At 37.8% G+C, this 25,442-nt stretch overlaps 1 protein-coding gene across 1 annotated transcript in view; it reads left to right on the plus strand.

Moving 5' to 3' along the window:
• The window catches only part of CEP97 (centrosomal protein 97), a 35,294-nt gene extending 14,008 nt beyond the window's left edge, over window positions 1-21,286 (plus strand). Inside the window, exons 7-11 of the mRNA XM_032852080.1 lie at window positions 503-667; window positions 1,249-1,382; window positions 11,944-12,709; window positions 16,948-17,023; window positions 18,643-21,286. Of these exons, the coding sequence (XP_032707971.1) occupies window positions 503-667; window positions 1,249-1,382; window positions 11,944-12,709; window positions 16,948-17,023; window positions 18,643-19,347 (1,846 nt within the window). The 3' untranslated portion in view covers window positions 19,348-21,286. The remainder of the gene's footprint in view (window positions 1-502; window positions 668-1,248; window positions 1,383-11,943; window positions 12,710-16,947; window positions 17,024-18,642) is intronic.
• Window positions 21,287-25,442: the final 4,156 nt, after the last annotated feature.

Below are 25,442 nucleotides of genomic sequence, written 5' to 3' on the forward strand. Positions count from 1 at the left end.
GGTCCTTCCTGGTATGGATTGTATAGGAAAGATAGAATTATTGATATTGAATTCTTATTCTTTATTGAACCAGTTTTTAAAAGTAATGAGTTGATGGTTCACTGGCATCCTCTAGCTGAGACCAATTAGCTTTTTTTTTTTTTTAACTGTCATTATGAATTAATGGATTTAAATGTAATTGATATATTTACGTACTTTAGTTTGATGGTGAATAGAGGGAATACTCATTGCTTCTTTGAAAATAATTTTAAAGATATTTGGAGCTGTGAGTGCAACTCTGTGGAAGTGCCCCTAAGCGAGAACAGAGATTCAAAACATTACAAGAGTAAAGGGAGTGAACCAGAAGGAAAGATTAAGAAAAGAAAAAAAACAAAAAAACTTAACTGAATTTTATTTATGAAAATCATCGAGTGATGCTGTAAGTTAAGAAGGAAGATCATTGTTGCTTCAAAATGTATCTGTGCTGCTGTCATATCATCTATTGTTTGTTCCCCACTTCCAGTTTGAAAGCTGAATGGCTCTACAGTCAAGGCAAGGGGAGAGCATATCGTCCAGGCCAGCATATCCAGCTTGTGCAGTATCTGGCTACTGTCTGTCCTCTAACTTCCACACTGGGTCTTCAAACTGCAGAGGATGCCAAACTAGAGAAGATTCTGAGCAAACAGAGGTAAGCCCCTTTATTTGTAGCACCTGATAATTCACAAGTGGAAATATCTCTCAGTCTTTCCTGCATGGTTAGTAGGACTGGGGCAAGAGCTGTGACCCACATTTCTGGGCACTCAGGCTCCTTGTCACTGCAGCAGTCCTGCAGGGGAACTAAACCGTGCAGTGCCGTCCAGCCTGCTCTACAGCAGGTGCGTTGTTAGTCATTTCCTGAGTGGGGAGAGCCGAGCAGTGTGGAGACTGGGGTTTTTTAAAAATATATTTGTCCTTTAACGTAGGTGTTTCATATGGGTTCTTTAATACTAACATTAAGAAGTGAAGCTAGAAGCATGTACTAGTCACTTCTTTATCAGAGAGCCTGCCTTTGAGTGTTTGTGCATGTGTGTGACTATGAGGCTGTCTATGTGATTGTGATTTAACCTTTCTATCCAATACTTTCAAACTTCACTTTGTAATTTGGTGGTGATAAAAGATACCTACTTTGAAAACTTAAATCTCGACCTCTTTGACAGGATTATGTAAGAAGCAGGAAAACTTTCTTTTTGTGGTTTGTGTTAAGTCACATCAGATGTTACTAATTTTTAGGTTTCACCAGAGACAATTGATGAACCAAAGCCAAAGTGAAGAGCTAGCCTCTCTTGCTCCTGTTGAAACAAAAGCACCCCTTGTACCTGAGCATTCAAGCCCTGTTCAAGATGGCCAGATAGTCCAGGAAAGCGGTATGAAATTGATCGATCTATGGTCCTTTTTCTCCAAGTTGTTCCATCTGTTCAGTACCATAAAATGGAAATAAATACATATTTTCATAATTTTTTGTTTGTTGACTTAAGTGAACATTTAGGTCTTATATTATATGTATGTATATATACATACACACATGTAAAATTACTATATTTTAAAGTATTAATTTTTATTATTTTTGTCACAATAATAATTTTTTTTTGAGATTAAAAAAAATTAACATATAATGTATTATTAGCCCCAGGGGTACAGGTCTGGGAATCGCCAGGTTTACATACTTCATAGCACATACCTTCCCCAATGTCCATAACTCTACCACTCTCTCCCTACCCCCCTCCTGCCGGCAACCCTCAGTTTGTTTTGTGAGATTAAGAGTCTCTTATGGTTTGTCTCCCTCCTGATCCCATCTTGTTTCATTTATTCTTTTCCTACCTCCCAATCTCCCCACATTGCCTCTTCCTCATATCAGGGAGATCATATGATAATTGTCTTTCTCTGATTGACTTATTTCACTAAGCATAATACCCTGTAGTTCCATTCGCATCATCACAAATGGCAAGATTTCATTTCTTTTGATGGCTGCATAGTATTCCATTGTATATATATTACCACATCTTCTTTATCCATTCATCTGTTGATGGACATCTAGGTTCTTTCCATAGTTTGGCTATTGTGGACATCGCTGCTATAAACATTCGGGTGCACATGCCCCTTTGGATCACTACATTTGTATCTTTAGCGTAAATACCCAGTAGTGCAATTGCTGGGTCCTAGGGTAGCTCTATTTTCAACTTTTTGAGGAACCACCATGCTGTTTTCCAGAGTCGTTGCACCAGCTTGCATTCCCACCAAGAGTATAGGAGGGTTCCCCTTTCTCTGCATCCTTGCCAGCATCTGTCATTTCCTGACTTGTTAATTTAGCCATTCTAACTGGTGTGAGGTAGTATCTTATTATGGTTTTGATTTGTATTTCCCTGATGCCGAGTGATGTGGAGCACTTTTTCATGTGTCTGTTGGCCATCTGGATGTCTTCTTTGCAGAAATGTCTGTTCATGTCCTCTGCTCATTTCTTGATTGGATTATTTGTTCTTTGGGTGTTGAGTTTGATAAGCTCTTTATAGATTTTGGATACTAGCCCTTTATCTGATATGTCGTTTGCAAATATCTTCTCCCATTCTGTGAGTTGTCTTTTGGTTTTGTTAACTGTTTCCTTTGCTGTGCAAAAGCTTCTGATCTTGACAAAGTCCCAATAGTTCATTTTTGCCCTTGCTTCCCTTGCCTTTGGCGATATTCCTAGAAAGAAGTTACTGCGGCTGAGGTCGAAGAGGCTGCTGCCTGTGTTCTCCTCAAGGATTTTGATGGATTCCTTTCTCACGTTGAGGTCCTTCATCCATTTTGAGTCTATTTTCGTGTGTGGTGTAAGGAAATGGTCAAGTTTCATTTTTCTGCTTGTGGCTGTCCAATTTTTCCAACATCATTTGTTGAAGAGACTGTCTTTTTTCCATTGGACATTCTTTCCTGCTTTGTCGAAGATTAGTTGACCATAGAGATGAGGGTCTATTTCTGGGCTCTCTATTCTTTTTTTTTTTTTTTAATTTTATTTTTTATAAACATATAATATATTTTTTAACCCGGGGTACAGGTCTGTGAATCGCCAGGTTTACACACTTCACAGCACTCACCATGGCACATACCCTCCCCAATGTCCATAACTCCACCCCCCCCTCCCAAACCTCCTCCCCCCAGCAACCCTCAGTTTGTTTTGTGAGATTACGAGTCACTTATGGTTTATCTCCCTCCCAATCCCATCTTGCTTCATTTACTCTTCTCCTACCCCCTTACCCCCCATGTTGTATCTCCTCTCCCTCATATCAGGGAGATCATATGATAGTTGTCTTTCTCCGATTGACTTATTTCTCTAAGCATGATACCCTCTAGTTCCATCCACGTCGTCGCAAATGGCAAGATTTCATTTCTTTTGATGGCTGCATAGTATTCCGTTGTGTATATATACCACATCTTCTTTATCCATTCATCTGTTGATGGACATCTAGGTTCTTTCCATAGTTTGGCTATTGTAGACATTGCTGCTATAAACATTGGGGTGCACGTGCCCCTTCGGATCACTACTTTTGTATCTTTAGGGTAAATAGCCAGCAGTGCAATTGCTGGGTCATAGGGTAGCTCTATTTTCAACATTTTGAGGAACCATTATGCTGTTTTCCAGAGTTGTTGCACCAGCTTGCATTCCCACCAACAGTGTAGGAGGGTTCCCCTTTCTCTGCATCCTTGCCAGCATCTGTCATTTCCTGACTTGTTAATTTTAGCCATTCTGACTGGTGTGAGGTGGTATCTCATTGTGGTTTTGATTTGTATTTCCCTGATGCCGAGTGATATGGAGCACTTTTTCATGTGTCTGTTGGCCATCTGGATGTCTTCTTTGCAGAAATGTCTGTTCATGTCCTCTGCCCATTTCTTGATTGGATTATTTGTTCTTTGGGTGTTGAGTTGGCTAAGTTCTTTATAGATTCTGGACACTAGCCCTTTATCTGATATGTCGTTTGCAAATATCTTCTCCCATTCTGTGAGTTGTCTTTTGGTTTTGTTAACTGTTTCCTTTGCTGTGCAAAAGCTTTTGATCTTGATAAAATCCCAATAGTTCATTTTTGCCCTTGCTTCCCTTGCCTTTGGCGATGTTCCTAGGAAGATGTTGCTGTGGCTGAGGTCGAAGAGGTTGCTGCTTGTGTTCTCCTCAAGGATTTTGATGGATTCCTTTCTCACATTGAGGTCCTTCATCCCTTTTGAGTCTATTTTCGTGTGTGGTATAAGGATATGATCCAATTTCATTTTTCTGCATGTGGCTATCCAATTTTCCCAACACCATTTATTGAAGAGGCTGTCCTTTTTCCATTGGACATTCTTTCCTGCTTTGTCGAAGATTAGTTGACCATAGAGTTGAGGGTCTATTTCTGGGCTCTCTATTCTGTTCCATTGATCTATGTGTCTGTTTTTGTGCCAGTACCATGCTGTCTTGATGATGACAGCGTTGTAATAGAGCTTGAAGTCCGGAATTGTGATGCCACCAACTTTGGCTTTCTTTTTCAATATTCCTTTGGCTATTCGAGGTCTTTTCTGGTTCCATATAAATTTTAGAATTATTTGTTCCATTTCTTTGAAAAAAATGGATGGTACTTTGATAGGAATTGCATTAAATGTGTAGATTGCTTTAGGTAGCATAGACATTTTCACAATATTTATTCTTCCAATCCAGGAGCATGGAACATTTTTCCATTTCTTTGTGTCTTCCTCAATTTCTTTCATTAGTACTTTATAGTTTTCTGTGTATAGATTCTTAGTTTCTTTGGTTAGGTTTATTCCTAGGTATCTTACAGTTTTGGGTGCAATTGTCAATGGGATTGACTCCTTAATTTCTCTTTCTTCTGTCTTGTTGTTGGTGTAGAGAAACACGACTGATTTCTGTGCATTGATTTTATATCCTGACACTTTACTGAATTCCTGTACCAATTCTAGCAGTTTTGGAATGGAGTCTTTTGGGTTTTCCACATATAGTATCATATCCTCTGCAAAGAGTGATAGTTTGACTTCTTCTTTGCCGATTTGGATGCCTTTAATTTCCTTTTGTTGTCTGATTGCTGAGGCTAGGACTTCTAGTACTATGTTGAATAGCGGTGGTGATAACGGACATCCCTGCCGCGTTCCTGACCTTAGAGGAAAAGCTTTCAGTTTTTCTCCATTGAGAATGATATTTGCGATGGGTTTTTCATAGATGGCTTTGATAATATTGAGGTATGTGCCCTCTATCCCTACACTTTGAAGAGTTTTGATCAGGAAGGGATGCTGTACTTTGTCAAATGCTTTTTCAGCATCTATGGAGAGTATCATATGGTTCCTGTTCTTTCTTTTATTAATGTGTTGTATCACATTGATTGATTTGCGGATGTTGAACCAACCTTGCAGCCCTGGAATAAATCCCACTTGGTCGTGGTGAATAATCCTTTTAATGTACTGTTGAATCCTATTGGCTAGTATTTTGGTGAGAATTTTTGCATCTGTGTTCATCAAGGATATTGGTCTGTAGTTCTCTTTTTTGATGGGATCCTTGCCTGGTTTTGGGATCAAGGTGATGCCTCATAAAATGAGTTTGGAAGTTTTCCTTCCATTTCTATTTTTTGGAACAGTTTCAGGAGAATAGGAATTAGTTCTTCTTTAAACGTTTGGTAGAATTCCCCCGGGAAGCCGTCTGGCCCTGGGCTTTTGTTTGTTTGGAGATTTTGGATGACTGTTTCAATCTCCTTCCTGGTTATGGGTCTGTTCAGGCTTTCTATTTCTTCCTGGTTCAGTTGTGGTAGTTTATATGTCTCTAGGAATGCATCCATTTCTTCCAGATTGTCAAATTTGTTGGCGTAGAGTTGCTCATAATATGTTCTTATAATTGTCTGTATTTCTTTGGTGTTCGTGTGATCTCTCCTCTTTCATTCATGATTTTATTTATTTGGGTCCTTCCTCTTTTCTTTTTGATAAGTCTGGCCAGGGGTTTATCAATCTTATTAATTCTTTCAAAGAACCAGCTCCTAGTTTCGTTGATTTGTTCTATTGTTTTTTTGGTTTCTATTTCATTGATTTCTGCTCTGATCTTTATGATTTCTCTTCTCCTGCTGGGTTTAGGGTTTCTTTCTTGTTCTTTCTCCAGCTCCTTTAGGTGTAGGGTTAGGTTGTGTACCTGAGACCTTCTTGTTTCTTGAGAAAGGCTTGTACCGCTATATATTTTCCTCTCAGGACTGCCTTTTTTGTGTCCCACAGATTTTGAACCGTTGTATTTTCATTATCATTTGTTTCCATGACTTTTTTCAATTCTTCTTTAATTTCCTAGTTGACCCATTCATTCTTTAGAAGGATGCTGTTTAGTCTCCATGTATTTGGGTTCTTTCCAAATTTCCTCTTGTGATTGAGTTCTAGCTTCAGAGCATTGTGGTCTGAAAATATGCAGGGAATGATCCCAATCTTTTGATACCGGTTGAGACCTGATTTAGGACCGAGGATGTGATCTATTCTGGAGAATGTTCCATGGGCACTAGAGAAGAATGTGTATTCTGTTGCTTTGGGATGAAATGTTCTGAATATATCTGTGATATCCATCTGGTCCAGTGTGTCATTTAAGGCCTTTATTTCCTTGTTGATCTTTTGCTTGGATGATCTGTCCATTTCAGTGAGGGGAGTGTTAAAGTCCCCTACTATTATTGTATGATTATTGATGTGTTTCTTTGATTTTGTTATTAATTGGTTTATATAGTTGGCTGCTCCCACGTTAGCGGCATAGATATTTACAATTGTTAGATCTTCTTGTTGGACAGATCCTTTGAGTATGATATAGTGTCCTTCCTCATCTCTTATTATAGTCTTTGGCTTAAAATCTAATTGATCTGATATAAGGATTTCCACTCCTGCTTTCTTCTGATGTCCATTAGCATGGTAAATTCTTTTCCACCCCCTCACTTTAAATCTGAAGGTGTCTTCGGGTTTAAAATGAGTTTCTTGTAGGCAACATATGGATGGGTTTTGTTTTTTTATCCATTCTGATACCCTGTGTCTTTTGATTGGGGCATTTAGCCCATTAACATTCAAGGTAACTATTGAGGGATATGAATTTAGTGTCGTTGTATTGCCTGTAAGGTGACTGTTATTGTATATTGTTTCTGTTCCTTTCTGATCTACTACTTTTAGGCTCTCTCTTTGCTTAGAGGACCCCTTTCAATATTTCCTGTAGAGCTGGCTTGGTGTTTGCAAATTCTTTCAGTTTTTGTTTGTCCTGGAAGCTTTTAATCTCTCCTTTATTTTCAATGATAGCCTAGCTGGATATAGTACTCTTGGCTGCATGTTTTTCTCGTTTAGTACTCTGAATATATCATGCCAGCTCTTTCTGGCCTGCCAGGTCTCTGTGGATAAGTCTGCTGCCAATCTATTTTTACCATTGTATGTTACAGACTTCTTTTCCCGGGCTGCTTTCAGGATTTTCTCTTTGTCACTAAGACCTGTAAATATTACTGTTAGGTGACGGGGTGTGGACCTATTCTTATTGATTTTGAGGGGGATTCTCTGAACCTCCTGGATTTTGATGCTTGTTCCCTTTGCCATATTGGGGAAATTCTCTCCAATAATTCTCTCCAATATACCTTCTGCTCCCCTCTCTCTTTCTTCTTTTTCTGGAATCCCAATTATTCTAATGTTGTTTCGTCTTATGGTGTCACTTATCTCTCGAATTCTGCCCTCGTGGTCCAGTAGCTGTTTGTCCCTCTTTTGCTCAGCTTCTTTATTCTCTGTCATTTGGTCTTCTATATCGCTAATTCTTTCTTCTGCCTCATTTATCCTAGCAGTGAGAGCCTCCATTTTTGATTGCACCTCATTAATAGCTTTTTTTATTTCAACTTGATTAGATTTTAGTTCTTTTATTTCTCCAGAAAGGGCTTTTATATCTCCCGAGAGGGTTTCTCTAATATCTTCCATGCCTTTTTCGAGCCCAGCTAGAACCTTGAGAATCGTCATTCTGAACTCTAGATCTGACATATTACCAATGTCTGTATTGATTAGGTCCCTAGCCTTTGGTACTGCCTCTTGTTCTTTTTCTTGTGGTGTATTTTTCCGCCTTGTCATTTTGTCCAGATTAGAGTATATGAAGGAGCAAGTAAAATACTAAAAGGGTGGCAACAACCCCAGGAAAATATGCTTTAGCCAAATCAGAAGAGATCCCAAATCGTGAGGGGGGGAGGGGAAGGGGATAAAAAGAGGTTCAGAAAGAAAAAAAAAAAAAAAAGAAAAAAGGAACAAATAAAAAAAGAAAACCAATAATGAAAAAATATAAGAAGGAAAAAAATATATATATTAGATAAACTAGTTAAAAAACGTTAAAAAAGAAAAGGGTAAAAGTTAAAAAAATTTAGCATTAGAAGAGAGAAAAAATTGAAAAAGAAAAAAAAATTAAATTAACTGCAAGGCTAAAGAACCATGGGGAGAAAGCCATGAGTTCCGTGCTTTGCTTTCTCCTCCTCTGGAATTCCGCTGCTCTCCTTGGTATTGAAACTGCACTCCTTGGTAGGTGAACTTGGTCCTGGCTGGGTTTCTTGTTGATCTTCTGGGGGAGGGGCCTGTTGTAGTGATTCTCAAGTGTCTTTGCCCCCGTCGGAGTTGCACCGCCCTTACCAGGGGCCGGGCTGAGTAATCCGCTCAGGTTTGCTTTCGGGAGCTTTTGTTCCCTGAGTGCTTTTCGTAGAGTTCGGAGGACGGGAATGAAGATGGCGGCCTCCCGGTCTCCGGCCTGGAGAAGCCGAGAGCCCAGGGCCCCACTCCTCTGTGCGCCCTCAGAGAACAGCGCCCAATTACTCCTGTCACCCTGGCCTCCAGCCGCGCTCCGAGCTGACCGAGTTCAAGGTAACCCCAAGCTGAGAATCACTCCTCGGCTCTGTCTCTGTAGCCGGATTCCCCGTTCTAATACCTGCAAGCTCTGCGACACTCAGCCACCCCCGATCCTTCTGTGACCCTGCGGGACCTGAGGCCATGCTGACCCCGCGTGGGCTTCACCCCGTTTAAGCCTCTGGAGTGATGTCCCTCAGCGGAACAGACTTTTAAAAGTCCTGATTTTGTGCTCCGTTGCTCCGCCGCTTGCCGGGAGCCGGCCCCTCCCCCCGCGGTCTATCTTCCCGTCGCTTTGGATTCACTTCTCCGCCAGTTCTACCTTTCAGAAAGTGGTTGATTTTCTGTTTCTAGAATTTCTGTTCTTCTTCTCTTCGATCTCCCGTTGGATTTGTAGGTGTTTGCAATCTTTAGATAAGCTATCTAGCTGATCTCCCGCTACCTGAAGTAGTCTCAGCCTGCTATTTCTCCGCCATCTTGACTCCTCCCCCTGGGCTTTCTATTCTGTTCCATTGACCAATGTGTCTGTTTTTGTGCCAGTACCATAGTGTCTTGAGGACTCCTTTGTAATAGAGCTTGGAGTCTGGAATTGTGATGCCCCCAACTTTGGCTTTCTTTTTCAATATTCCTCTAGTTATTTGAGGTCTTTTCTGGTCCCATACAAATTTTAGGGTAATTTGTTCCATTTCTTGGAAAAAAAATCAATGGAATTTTGATAGGGATTGCATTAAATGTGTAGATTGCTTTAGGTAGCCTAGACATTTTCACAATATTTGTTCTTCCAATCCATGAGCATGGAATATTTTTCCATTTCTTTGTGTCTTCCTCAGTTTCTTTCATGAGTACTTTATAGTTTTCTGAGTACAGATTCTTTGCCTCTTCGGTTAAATTTATTCTTACGTATATTATGGTTTTGGGTGCACTTGTCAATGGGATTGACTCCTTAATTTCTTTTTCTTCTTTTTGTTGGCGTAAAGAAATGCAACTGGGTTCTGTGCATTGATTTTATATCCTGACACTTTACTGAATTCCTGTACCAGTTCTAGCAGTTTTGGAGTGGAGTCTTTTGGGTTTTCCACATATAGTATCATATCCTCTGCAAAGAGTGATAGTTTGACTTCTTCTTTGCCAATTTGGATGCCTTTAATTTCTTTTTGTTGTCTGATTGCTGAGGCTAGGACTTCTAGTACTATGTTGAATAGCAGTGGTGATAATGGACATCCCTGCTGTGTTCCTGACCTTAGCGGAAAAGCTCTCAGTTTTTCTCCATTGAGAATGATACTCATGGTGGGTTTTTCATAGATGGCTTTGATGATATTGAGGTATGTATCCTCTATCCCTACGCTTGAAGAGTTTTGATCAGGAAAGGATGCTGTACTTTGTCAAATGCTTTTTCAAGAAAATCACACTGGGAAGATGAGGTAAAGGAAAGAAAATAGGGAGGAGCATCCAGGAGCCGCCAGTACTGCCTCAGGACGGAGGGCCACACCTCAGGGGCTCACCCACGCTCACCCACAGCCCAGGGCCAAAGCATTCCGTAGGCCTGACCTGCCCCCAACACCCAATAATAATTATTTTTTTAAGTTTTTTATTTTAATTCTAATATAGTTAATATGCAGAGTTATATTAGTTTCAGATGTACAATATAATGATTAAACAATTCCATACATTGCTCAATGTCCATCTTGATAAGTGCCCTTAATTCCATCATCTATTTCACCCACCCTCCATCTACCTCTCCTCTGGTAACCGTCAGTTTGTTTTCTGTGGTTGAGTCTGTTTCTTGGTTTGTCTCTTTCTCTTTTTTTCTTTGCTCATCTGTTTTTTTTTTATTAAATTCCACCTATGAGTGGTATATGGTATTTGTCTTTCTCTGACTAACTTATTTCACTTAGCAGTGTACTCTCTAGATCCATCCGTGTTGTTGCAGATGGCAAAATTTCATTCCTTATGATGGTTGAATGTTAATCCATTGTGTGTGTGTGTGTGTGTGTGTGTGTGTATAAATATCTCACATCTTCTTTATCAACATTTATCTATTGATGGACACTTGGGCTGCTTCCATAATTTGGCAATTGTAAATAATGCTGAAGTAAACAGAGGGGTGCATGTATCCTTTTGAATTAGTGTTTTTGTGTTTTTTGGGTAAATATCTAGTAGTGTGATTACTGGATCATAGGGTAGTTCTGTTTTTAACTTATTGAGAAACCTCCATCATATTTTCCACAGTGGCTGCACCAGTTTGCATCCCTGCCAACGGTGCACAATGGTTCCTTTTTCGCCGCATCCTTGCCTTCAGTTGTTGTTTCTTGTGTTTCTGATTTTAGCCATTCTGACAGGTGTGAGGTGATATCTCACTGTAGTTTGGATTTGCATTTCCCTAATGGTGGGTGATGTTGAGCATCTTTCCATGCGTCTGTTGGCCATCTGTGTTGTCTTCTTTGGAGAAATGTCTGTTCATGTCTTCTGATTTTTGATCGGCTTATTTGTTTTTTGGGTGTTGAGTTATATCAATTCTTTAAATGTTTTGGATACTAACCCTTTATTAGATATGTCATTTGCGAATATCTTTTCCTATGCCTTTCCATTTTGTTGATTGTTTCCTTCACTGTGCTTTATTTCTAATGTTTAAAAAATATTCAGAGAGTTGCTGCCTTTTGTATTGACTTGATACTTTGATATTCTAATGATTATTGCAAGAATTCATTTTCTTAAAAGTCTTTGGTTTGGGGGTGCCTGGGTGGCTCAGTGGGTTAAGCCTCTGCCTTTGGCTCAGGTCTTGGTCTTAGGGTCCTGTGATCGAGCCCCGCATCGGGCCCTCTGCTCAGAAGGGAGCCTGCTTCCCCCCTCTCTCTGCCTGCCTCTCTGCCTACTTGTGATCTCGCTCTCTCTGTCAAATAAATAAGTAAAGATCTTTTAAAAAGAAAAAAAAAAGAATTGATATAATTAAAAACAAAAGTCTTTTGTTTGATGTTTTAGGCATATTGGAGGAAATCACCAAAGCATTTTATCATATTGTACTATATTTCAGGGGTTAGATTTCATTACAAAGATACAACTAAAAATCTTTTTAAATATTTAGTGGTTTCAATGATACTTTGTTGATTCTTCTAGAACCTGTCATCCAAGTCAATTCTTGGGTTGGGATTAACAGTAACGATGATCAATTATATGCTGTTAAGAATAACTTTCCAGTCTCTGTACACACTACAAGATATTCTCGAAATGACCTGCACTTGGAAGACATACAGACAGATGAGGACAAGTTAAACTGTAGTCTTCTCTCTTCAGAGTCCACTTTTATGCCAGTTGCTTCAGGACTTTCTCCAGTATCACCTACAGTTGAGCTGAGGCTACAAGGCATTAACTTGGGCCTAGAAGATGATGGTATTGCAGATGAATCTGTGAAAGGGCTGGAAAACCAGGACTTTAATAAGGAAGAGGAAAAGGCGTTTTGGACTACAAATGAGAATTCTGTTCAAATGAAGGAAAGTGTCATCACTGCAGAGGTAAATGAGAAAGATGCGCTCTTATCTTGTCTGGAGCCAACAGTAATTAGTGCTGTCTTGAAGGATGACGCCCGTGGTCTTACATCTTTTCCTGAGTCAGTTGGACACAGTGTCTTCCATACACAGCCAGGCAGTGGAGAAACTGTAGCTTCAGAGAAACTTCCCTGTGGGGTTTTAACCCAGACGTCTGTTGCTTTGGGACAAGATAAAGTTGCCCTTCAGAAATTAAATGAAGCAGCCACGAAACTTCAGGCCTATTGGCGGGGCTTTTATGCCAGGAACTACAACCCCCAAGCTAAAGATGTGCGTCATGAAATTCGGCTGCGCAGAATGCAGGAACACATTGTTTGCTTAACTGATGAAATAAGGAGGTAAGTCAAAAGTTCTTCTTTAGGTGCTATAGTGTTGATTTGGGAGTGTCAGAGTCTTAGAGTTGATTCAGAACACTGAGCCATTGCTGTTGTGGTCAGGACACTTCATACCCTGTTGCCACTCTTGGTTTCCTTGTCTCCTATAACAGACTGAAAGCATCTTGAGGACAGGAAGTGCCGTATGTATCTCCATTGCTAGCATGGCTGTTGGTACATTGATGCAGTGCAGCAATAAATGTTGAACAATGGTTTGTCTTATAGGTATTTATAAACCTAAACATAGAAAGGTACAGAAGATGAGGAAAAATGGAATAAGCATAGGAATGAGAAGATGAGAAAGTCTACATGGAACCCAGTAGATGATACAGAATTAAAGAAAGGAGTGGGGACTTAAAGGGGACTAAAAGTTTGGGACAATGGTAGGAATTATTCCTCACTTCTGTGACTGACATTACTGACTGCCAACCAGGAAAATTAGGAGTTCATATATTTATTTTGAGTATTAGTTTTGCAACAAGCAATATTGATTAATATTATCAAGTGGAAGGGGAGGAAGCAGTAAAAGAGACTGGGAAGGGGCAGCCAGTGTTATAGGAAGACAGAGTGTGTGTCACACTTTGATAGGGAAATGTTTTAGGAGAGAAGAGAGGTGCCATAGGGAGAACAGAGGATTATATGTTTAATTTAGAAGCTGGAGGTTATTGGTGACTGTACTGGGGGACCCTGGGACTATTCTCAGGTTTGATGATTTGCTAAATGGACTCACAAAACTCGGGGAAGCCATTCTGTTAATGACTATGGTGTGTTCAAATGAAAGGATACAGATTAAAGTCAGCAAAGAAAAAAGGTGCATAGGACAGAGTCTAGGAGAGCAGGTATAAGCTTCTTGTCTTCTTCTAGTGGAGTTGTATAGATAGGACTGAGTCTCTTGGCATTGATGTGTGACAACACATACGAAATATTGCCAACCAGGGAAACTCATTGAAGCCCTGACTACAGGGTTTTTATTGGGTGTCAGTCTTGTAGGCATTGAGTGCCTGTGTGACTAATCTTAACTACTTACACCTTAGCTCCTACCCAAGGTCAGACTGATACCATGTCTCTATCAGGACTGTAGGTGAACAAAACAGGTATTCATTCACCTGAAAGCACACTGTTAGCCTAACTATCTGGTTTGGACCCAAACCCCACGTTTATACAGATACTCTTATCAAGCAGGATATTCCAAGGACTTGGACATTATCTCCCCACCAGTCCTTTCTTTGGAATGTGTGGGGTTAGAACACCCCAAGTCTGCTGAGTTAATCCTTTCTTGCCTAGTGAATTTCCTAAGAGCGGCTTCAGTATGTAGTGGAATCAGGCAGTTTGGAATGGGTTGAATTGTGAATGAGAGGTAAAGAGTGAGTGTAGCCAGTTCCTTTATGGGGGATCCCATTTGAGGTATGTTGCTGGAATAGAATCTGGAGTTAAGGAAAATTTTTCTTTAAAGATGGGAGATATATAGCATGTTTATGTGTTGATAGAATGATTCAAAAAAGAGGGAAAATCTGATAGTGCAGTGGAAAGAAAGGAGAAATGTAAGGTTGAAGTTCTTGAGAAGGTGAAAGAAGGGATCCAGTGCACAAGGAGAGGGAGTGGCCTGAGGTAGGAGCAGGAGCAGAAGCAGGTAAGATGGTAGGTTTGATGGGGTGGGAGGGAAGCAGAAGTTCTTTTTTTTTAAGATAGCGCTTTTTAAAAATTTAATTTCTTTTCAGTGTAACAGAATTCATTGTGCACCACACCCAGTGCTCCATGCAATATGTGCCCTCCATAATACCCACCACCAGGTTCACCCAACCTCCCACCCTCCACCCCTTCTTAACCTTCAGGTTGTTTTTTCAGAGTCCATAGTCTCTCATGGTTCATCTCCCCCTCCAATTTCCCTCAACTCCCTTCTCCTCTCCATCTCCCCATGTCCTCAATGTTATTTCTTATGCTCCACAAATAAGTGAAACCATATGATAATTGACTCTCTCTGCTTGACTTATTTCACTCAGCATAATCTCTTCCAGTCCTGTCCATGTTGATACAAAAGTTGGGTATTCATCCTTTTTGATGGAGGCATAATACTCCATAGTGTATATGGACCACGTCTTCCTTATCCATTTGTCCGTTGAAGGGCATCTTTGTTCTTTCCACAGTTTGGCGACCGTGGCCATTGCTGCTATGAACATTGGGGTACAGATGGCCCTTCTTTTCACTACATCTGTATCTTTGGGGTAAATACCCAGTAATGGGAAGCAGAAGTTCTGTTTTATGAATGCTTCTCTTTTTTCAGTGATACAGAAGACATGGTCAGCATTTGAAAATAAGAAGGTTGAGGGTGTAGAAGATTTAAGAAAAGAGATGTGAAGTGTGAGGTATTCATCTTAAAAGTGAACTTAAAAGGAAAATGGAGGATTATTACTGTGAGGAAGAACTTAAAATGCAAAACAATAGGTCAGGCTGTATGAGTTTCATTAGCAATTTTCAGGTGTTCTATTCTGATTTGGGCATGGTTAATTTTGTTCTGCCAGGAATGGTTTTTTCCCATGTGAATATGGTAGGGGAGAGAGGGAAGGGCAAAGGAGCCGAAGATATTTGGGAGGGAATCATTATAATAGTGGATCTTGGAATTTAAAGAAGGTAAAAGGAGACACAGGAGGAGGCGGGGATCATTAGTTTGGAGGTCTGGATGAAGGTTGGATGTCTAGATTGTTGCATGGGGGGGCGGTGCAAGAGCCAGTGAACTGGGAAGATGGGGTTAGTGGTTTGTGTGGGTGCTTGAAATCATTTTTGAAAATGGTGCAGTCAAAAATGATTGGGTCTAGGGCATCTGGGTAGCTCAGTGGATTAAATCCTCTGCTTTCGGCTCAGGTCATGATCCCAGGGTCCTGGGATCGAGCCCCACATCTGGCTCTCTGCTCAGCATCCCTGCTTCCCTCCTCTCTCTGTCTGCCTGCCTCTCTGTCTGCTTGTGAGCTCTCTCTTTCAAATAAATAAATAAAATCTTTAAAAAAAAGAAAAAATTTTAAATAAAAAAAAATGATTGGGTCTAGAGAGAGACTTTGAGGATGAATGATGTAGGGTGGATTACTGTTAGAGAGGGCATCCATGTGAATACTGAGATCTCCAGAAATGATGATAGGTATGATGTGGAAAGAGACTGGTGCTGAGATTTCAGTGATTGCAGGCAGATTCTGGGAGGCTAGTACTTGAAAAAGAGTGGAGAACTTTAGCCGGATGGCAGGAGTTCTTCAAGGAGGAAGGCAAAAGAACAGTTGTTGACAGTAGAAGCAATCTTCTGACCCTGATGTTTGAATGAAAAAAATAGCTTCCACTTTTTTTTTTCCCCCCAGTAGGCTCCATGCTCAACATGGGGCTTGAACTCACTACCCTGAGATCAAGAGTCACATGCTTTACCAACTGAGCTAGCCAGGTGTCCCAGAATAGCTTCCACTTGAGAGGGCTACAGTGTCATCAGCAGTAGGTCTGATTTGGTCAAAGAAGATTTCACAATAGAGGTTGAGACAATAAGGGAGTTTGCCAGTTATAAATCTGAGGTCCCAGATGGCATAGGAGAAGAGCTTGGGGGTCTGGAGAAACTTGGGAATTGAGTTAGAAGTAGAACAAAATGGTGGTGACATTGTGGACGATAACAGAGAACTAAGGGAGCCTTGGGTTGGTGACAGGCCTACGTATGGAGAGGGCAGCAGTGAGCCCAGATGAATATTTAATGAATAAGGGGAAGTGATGGATGGGGAGATCCTTTGATGATAGCAAGGAATATGTCAGGGACCTGGGCAAATGGGGACTGAAGTTTGATGGGATTAGTCCTATTAGTCTCTTAGAAGATGGCTTGTCAAGCTGTGATCCTAATCCTCTGATGTTTTGTAGCCTTTGAGCAGCTGCTCTTTTCTGTGGCTCTTATGCCTTTGGTGTTTTTGGCTGGGAAATAAAGGCCCGATAAAGAGCCATTTAATATTTTATTTTATTTTTCATCATTAGCAATACCTTGTAGAATCAACATAATCTGAATTTCAGTTACATCCATTTAGCTTCTACATTGAGTCATAGTTTAAAGTTTGAGCTTAGATATTCTAAAAGTGGAAAGGGCAGTTATTAGATTATTAATACAGTACATGTGTCTATTAGTTGTAACAATAGGCGCAAGTCAAAGCACCTTCCTTGTGTCAATAATGGATTTTGAATTATTGTAGATTAAGAAAAGAAAGAGATGAAGAACGTATTAAAAAATTTGTACAAGAAGAGGCTGTCAGATTCCTTTGGAACCAGGTAAACCCATTCCTGCTGATTTACCTAATGTGTGAACCAAGAAAAATTCTAGATTTTTTGAGATAATCATAGAGTAGTCAGGCATATTGAGAAGTTTCTCAAGGTTAAGGATGTAATATGTGTTCTTTGCCACTAACTCTGAATTAGGACAGTGAATTTTGTTACATTTTATTTAAAGAAAAATATTGTCATAATTTTGACCAGAAAGATAAAGAACTGTAAAGATGAAGGAAAGTGACTAAATTGAGGGATGTTATAACTTACCAAGAGGTAGAAAATACTCAATTAAAAGTTTTCTCTAGCCATCTATCTTGTTTTACCTCTTGGGAATATTTGAATGAAAAGTGACTAAGATAGTATATGATGGCTCTGATATGCATGTCCTAAAATGTGCACATGACTTCTTGAGAGTTTAAATCCTCTAATAGCATACTTCAGGGACAGTTCAATCAGTTTTACTTTTATTTTATCTCATCAAACATTTCTTTGATAATTTCTTAGAAATACTTTTATAAAAGAACTTGCTATAATAGGATTTTATCCATAAGATTAAGAAATAGTTATTGATTTCTAAGGTTTTATAATTACTAATATTAGGGGAGTAGTTAAATTATAGAATAAAAATACCATGGAACATTATGGAACAATTAAAAAGAATAAGGTAGCAGTATGGACTGATGTAAAAAGTTCTCCAGAATAACATTGTTCAGTGAAAAACAGCAAGTTGCAGAACTTAAAGTTCTGCTTGATATTAAAAACTGTGTATATTTGAAAACATAGTAAAAGGTCTAGAAGGACATTTATCAAACTGCTGTCAGTGATTTTCTGGGAGGGTGGTCAAAGAGAAACTAAAAGATTCTATATATTGCTTTCTTCTTGCAGATTTAATTGTAAAATTTTGATATTTTTGATTGTACGTTAAAAATGTAAAGGTTATATTATCAAGAACTCAGGGTACTTTTGGATATCTTAGAGTTGTATATGCTATATCGTTAGATAATATTTAAAAATTCTATCCTAGGGGCGCCTGGGTGGCTCAGTGGGTTAAAGCTGCTGCCTTCAGCTCGGGTCATGATCCCAGGGTCCTGGGATCTAGCCCCGCGTCGGGCTCTCTGCTCGGCAGGGAGCCTGCTTCCCTTCCTCTCTCTCTCTGCCTGCCTCTCTGCCTACTTGTGATCTCTGTCTGTCAAATAAATAAATAAAATCTTAAAAAAAAAAATTCTATCCTAAATGGATATCTACATTAGAGAATCTACTTATCCTGGGCTCTAATGTGTCTTATTCAATAGACTTCAGTTTCTATTGAGTACATTATTGACCCCTTAGTCACGGCTATTATGCTTCTGTTTGTTTTTCTAGTAGTAACAAGAGAATAGCTTTGGCTCATCCTGACTCTCCTGGTGAGGACCTTTTGTTACCAAGAACATGTACCACTTGCACCAGCCTGGTTTAGGCTGGGATTGCTGTGGAAGGGATAAGGGGAGTCAGGCCGTTTCTAACTCCAGTTCTGCCATCTGCCATTTACCAACTTCATGAGTGTTGGGGGAAAAAGCTCAAAGAACATTGTAAAACAGGCATGATTTTTGTTTTATAATAAAATTATATCCTTTGGTTTACAGGTAAGGTCTCTACAAGCTTGGCAACAGATGGTGGATCAGCGTCTAAGTTCCTGGCATACTGATGTTCCTCCTGTATCAAGTAATCTAGTGCCTTCTATTCATCCATTATTCACCCAAAGTCAGGAGCCCTCTTCTGATCAAAATTCTCATTGGTTCATTGCTCCTGATGAGGCTCCTCAAGAGAAATCTTTACCAGAATTTCCAGACTCTGGTTTTCATTCTTCCCTAACAGACCAAGTTCACTGTTTGCAGGATTCTCTGGATTTTGAGAAAAGTTCCACAGAAGGCAGTGAAAGTTCCATAATAGGGAATTCCATTGACACAGTCAAATATGGCAAAGAGTCAGATACAGGGGATGTCATTGATGAACACAGTGAATGGAATAAGGAAAGCTTAAACAATGAGCAGGATAATAGTCTACTTGAGCAGTATTTAACTTCAGTTCAACAGCTAGAAGATGCTGATGAGAGGACAAATTTTGATGAAGGGACAGGAGATAGTAAGCTTGACATACCTTCTTCCCCTGAAAAGTTAGATGCCTTGTCTGATGGTGCTTCTGTAGATGATACTCATGGCCTATCTCCTACTTTGCAAGATGAAATCAGCCAGGCACCAGAAAATTGTAAATTAAATGCTGAAGTTCAAGGGCAACAGTCAGACTGCGATTCTAAATTTCAGGTATTGCATGTTGGTATTACAGTGTAGCATGTGTGGTTGCTTGGGAGGAGAAAGTTTCTTAAGAATTTCAGTTGTCTTTTTTTTTTTTTTTTGTGAAGGGGAATATCACCCCACTTTTCTTACTATTTATATAGAATTTGTATTCTTATCTCATGTTTTCTATATTTCAGAGACTGGGCTGAATCTTCATTTTGATTTTATTAGCTATTAGCTGTAATCCGTCAAACAATATTTATGTTGAAAGCTATATGCACTTTATTTCCTAATAACTGAATTGCATCAACAGTGTTCTTGTTTTTTAATGTACTCATTTCCTTTCTAAAATAAACTAGAATATCTTTCAAGAAAATAGAACAGTTTACCTTAAAGATATAAATAAGAGAAGTTAGATTTTTCTGTATGTGAGGAAATTAATTATGCAGTAAGGAATGCAACTTGTTAAAGTGAGTGTAGATGACAAATATAAGGACTGTGAACTATAGAAATTTTTCCAGCCTCCTTGGAATAAGAACATATATTTTTAAGCCTTTTGTCCTCCCTTATGAGTCAAGAAAACCCTTCTTATGAGCAAATAGGGAGAAAAGGTAAGATTATAGGATTTTTCAGAGGAAATGAATATAATTATCTCATGGAAAACTTTAATGCCATCTGTCAGTTTTAACATATGAAGTAAAGTGTTCCATTTGGAATTAAAATCAAGCTTACTTAAAGAGGCATGACTAGAATATCTCTTAGATGTGGAGAAAGCAGATGCTAGGCTCCATTTGCTTGGAATAATGTCACAGCAGACATTATCTTTTCATTCAGTGCTTTTTTACCCTACAGATAAGATGTGCCAACTTCCTTGCCAGAAATTAACGTATGTTCATCTTCTCTGACCCTGCATTATATTTGCTTATGTATTTCAGCAGAAGGTCCATGGCCATTTACTTCATATTTTGACCTCTGCTTCACAATGAAGAACATTTAAAATAATATTAATGGTAGAATATGACTTTTTAAAAGGACTGTTTTCTATCCAAATCTCTGGAAAAGTGCCACATTTGGAAGGCAATTTAGTGGTGGTTAAAAAAAAAATAAACCTCACTTATTTCTTGTTAAGAATATATATCTGTAACTTCAGGAAGAAATGATAATATTGTGTTGAATGTTATTGATGGATGCATTTGCAAATCAAGGAAGCTTAATAAATTAATCTTTGAGAATGTTGTAGTATCATTGAACAACATATATCTGATTTCCCCTAATCTTTGGACATACAACTATTTAAAACTATGGCAATACTTAAGTGTTCTAAATTTAGGTGCTAAATATCTATTCATTTTTCTGTTACAGTCACTAGATCCCTTTCTTCAAAGTTATATAAAATAAAAACTTACAATCCTTTAAGAATAAAGTTGGGGATCACATGTTATACTTTCTTGATAGCTAGAAACATTTCTCCGGTATGGGTAAGATGTATTTTTTTTGGTTTGTAAATATGTAGCACTCAGGTTGAGAAGACTTAGATTTCATTCTCAGAAATTCAGAGTCTCTTGAAAAGGAAATATTTTCTGTCTCTTATAAATGAAACAGCCGTCTTACATTCAAAATTTTCCGTACTGAAGCATGTGTAACGTTGAATGCACATTAAATAAAAATAGAATTTTTTACTTTTTGAATAATGCTAATTATCTTTTATGAATGATTTTGAATTTCTTCTTAAATATACCCTATTTTTCTATTTTACAGTTAAGTGCCTCATTTGCTGCCCATAGTTAGAAAAAACAACTTGCACTGCACTAAATACCAAAGTGCTGATTTATGGTACATTAATTTCTCATAAAAGTCCCTAAAATTTTGTGGTTCAGTATTACCTAAGTAGGTTTCTGCTGATATCTTCTCCCTCTTTTTCTAAGAAACGGCACAATACAACTAAATTCATTTGAATATTAGTGTTTGTCAGCAAGATTTCCTTTTTTAACTTTGTTTTTCTAGCCAATAAATAATATTAGTATGCTTTTATTTTAAAATTGACAGTTTATGGTAATGGTTAATATTCTGCTCTTCATTAGATTTAACTTTACTAGTGTTTTGAAGTGGAAGAATATTCAGTTGCTCCCTACTGAACTGTATGGATTATTTTGAATGTAGATAGAATGAAAATAATGTAAATTAGAATGCAGGAAGATTGTGGCATAGACAATATATTTTAATAAGTTTATAGTATAATTTAAAATAACTTATGTAATTAAGTAAGATATTTGGTGTTATGTCATGGGCTATTCATTGGTCTGGCTAAAGAAAGAATGAATCTAGTAAAGTTTGGGAAGTTGAGCTTTAACATGGTCTTTGTGTTTTTTCTTATAGGAGAGGATTAGTTTAGCTGTGTTATTTTAGTTTGTATCAGGTTTCTTGATATATAGAAAAATCAATATATCAATGAGATATTCCTCCAGAAGCACAGCATCTTACCATGTGAAATTGGAAGGAATCTTAGCAATTATCTATTCTAATCTCTTTGTTTTAAGAATGAAAAGGTAAAGAGAATTAACTGACTTGCTGATGTTATAGCTAGTTAGTAGTAATAAACTGTGAAAACTTAAAAAGTTATTGTATTCCAAAATTTATTATTACACACTATTAATTATACATTTAGTGAGTCAGTAGGAAAATCTTTGCGTATTTTTCATTCTCTTTGAAAGATAAAAAAACTGACAGAGCTAGAATCCTACCACTTGAATGAAAATTGCTTGTAGATAATGACTAAGTTGTTCAGAAGTCTGAGTAAATTTTCTCTAAGAAATGTGATATCATTAAAATCATTTTTTGAAGATTTATTTATTTATTTGAGAGACAGAGTGATAATGAGAGAGAGAGAGCATGAGAGGGGAGAGGTCAGCAGGAGAAGCAGGCTCCCTGCTCAGCAGGGAGCCTGATGTAGGACTCTGTCTATCCTGGGACTCCAGGATCACGACCTGAGCCGAAAGCAGTCGCTTAACCAACTGAGCCACCTAGGCGCCCGTTAAAATGGTTTTTTAAAGAGGACTTCTAGAGATTAAAAATTTAAAAGAATAATTGCATCTGGAATCCATTTATTTCATAACAAGAAGTACAACAGGTTGCTAGTTTTTTCTAGTGAAATCCTGAGTTTGTTTATATTTCTTCTTCAGTTTTACAGAACAACAGATGACAGAGTTTTAACTCTCTTGTTGTACAGAAATGTCCAATCATCACGGTTGATATAAACACAATATAGTTTGGTTCTATAAGCTTAATTATGAAAGGCCTCATAATATGCATGTTTTAGGAAAATATTTAGCCACACACTGGTTTGCATATATGCAGATAACTTTATTCTTGAATAATGTGGGTGCCATTCTTGAGTGTGGACTTTTATTTTTGTTTTGGGTTATTTTAGATATGTAAACTCTGTAATAGTATTTTCCTGTTATCTACTTAATGCAAGTCTAGTTCCACTTTTTGTAAGTATTTTCAGATATAACATGAGCTTAAGATATTATATTATCTCCTTGTTACTTTTTTTGGTGCAGATTCTTAGAATTGGATTTATAACAATATAAACTATAAAATTTTTTTTTTCTGGAGTGAAGATGGCATATAGAGTGAAGATGGCATATGAGTCTGATCAGTTTCCCATTCATAAAACAAAAGACTTCATTTTTAATGTATATTTTTATTTTGCCATGTATCTTATTAATGACATTTATTATATTGTAATGTTTTAATTTTTAAATATATGATCCCTTTATTCATAAAGTAAAACAGAAAGGGTCTGTAAGGAACACTTAAATATTTTTAGTGATATTGCTTACACTGATCAAACCTACAGTGCCATATTAAAATTAAAAGTCAAATAAACAAAACAGTTCTCATAACCTTAGAGTGAAACAGATAATTGTCTTTTTAAAATGAGGTGCTTTTTATTTGTGAATGAGTGGAAATCATATTACATTTTAATTCCTAAATTGATTTTAGTAGATAGCAGGAATCTCTGTGTAGTGGCTTTGTTCATTTTCTAATTCAATTTCTTTGAGTATTTTTAATAATTTTAATATTAACAAAAAGAGTTTAAAAGTAAATTTATTTTTGGGCTATTTTTAGATTTCTCTTTAATTTTGTTTTAGAAATAGATGATTTAAAGTGGTTATGGTCTGTTTTATGAAGGCTAAATATTTTGTATTATATTTAATTTGTATTTAATTTGTATTTGAGTCTAATTCTAAATAAAAAGTTTGTACGTTTGTTTGAGGGATTAGTCTGTTTATTTTAGTGGTTAGTAGTAATGGTTGTTACTCATTGTGTTTGCAATTAGTGGGTAATTAAAATTCAGAACAAATTGCAGGTAGAATTCTAAGGAAGTTCCAGAGTATTATTATATAAATTTACAATAGAATAGTCCTAGCCTTATGATAATAGATATGAAATGAAAGAAATGGTAATTTAGTAGTTTTATCTGGTATAGTTTTTATTACTTCCAGGTGATGGGTAGAGAAGAGCAGATATCCCTCACAGAGCACAGATGACACTGTCAGGTACTGTTGAAACTGGGTGCTGAAAGTTATGGAGTGAATGAGTAAATAGAGCACAAGCCTTCTCATTTGACCCATTTGGGACCTATCGTTTGTTGGTGTTATGGACAAAATTGTATCCCCCGCTAAAATTTATAAGTTGAAGCCCTCCCAATGTGACTGTGTTTGGAGATAAGTACTTCAAGGAGGTAATTAGGGTTAAGAAAGATCAAAAAGAAGGGGTCTTAATCCGATAGGACTGGTATACCCTAGTAAGAAGAGGAAGAGATACAAGATATTCTTTGTGCATGCCTAGAGGAAATGCCACTTGAGGACAGAGTGAGAAGGCAGCCATCTGCAAGCCAGGAAGAGAGAGCTCAACAAACCTGCTGAGATCCAGATCTTGGACTTCCAGTCCCTAAAGATAGGAGAAAATAAATTTGTATTGTTTAAGCGCTTAATCAATGGTATTTTGTTATGGCAGCCTGAGCAGACTACTACAGCTGGTTAATCAAAATATTGATTAGGGCAGGGAATCCCAAATTATTTATATACCTTAAAAAATATTTATTGAGGGGCGCCTGGGTGGCTCAGTGGGTTAAAGCCTCTGCCTTCAGCTCAGGTCATGATCCCAGGTCCTGGGATCGAGCCCCGCATCAGGCTCTCTGCTTGGCGGGAAGCCTGCTTCCTCCTCTCTCTTTGCCTGCCTCTCTGCCTACTTGTGATCTTTGCCTGTCAAACAAACAAATAAATAAATAAAATCTTTAAAAAAATATTTATTGAGATATAAATGGCATACAGTTAACTTCATGTATTTAAAGTGGACAATTTGAGGGGTGTCAGGCTGACAGAGTATGTGACTCTTGACCTCAGGGTTGTGAGTTCAAGCCCCACATTGGGCATGAAGCCTACTTAAAAAAATAAAGTGGACAATTTGATAAATTTTGACTCATATACATGCCCATAAAACAATCACAGTAATCAAGATAATGAACATATTCACCACCCTTGAAAGATTCTTCATTTCCTTCATTAACCCCTCTTATTTTGTATGGTTTCTTTTACTCAGCATAATTATTTGGGATTCATCTGATATTTCATTCCTTTTTCTTGCCTAGTGGTATTCCATTATATATATTTGCTGCAATTTTTTTTCAAATTTAAAAAATTTTTTTAGCTTTATTGACATACTATGTAAGTTTAAGGTATATAGTATGATTCTTTGATATATGTATATATTATAAAATGTTTGCCACAATAACATTATTTAACATATCCATCACCTTATCTAGTTTTATAATTGTATGTGTTCAGAACTTTTAAAATCTACTCTCTTAGCAACTTTCAAATTTTATGGATCAGGTCTTATGTCTGAGTCTAATCCATTTCAAGTTAATTTTTGTGAGTGGTATAATTTGGAGATCCAGTTTCATCCTTCAGCACATGAATATTAAGTTTTCCTAGTACCATTTATTGAAGATAATTTCCTTTCCCTATTGGGTATTCTTTGCTCTCTTGTCAAATATTAGTTGACTATATATGCATGGGTTTATTTCTGAACTCTTGACTCTGTTCTCTTGGTCTATGTGTTTGTTTTTATGCCAGTATCAT

This window comes from Lontra canadensis, unplaced genomic scaffold (genome assembly GCF_010015895.1).
Source record: "Lontra canadensis isolate GAN:19392208 unplaced genomic scaffold, GSC_riverotter_1.0 scaffold6, whole genome shotgun sequence".
Lineage (NCBI taxonomy): Eukaryota > Metazoa > Chordata > Mammalia > Carnivora > Mustelidae > Lontra > Lontra canadensis.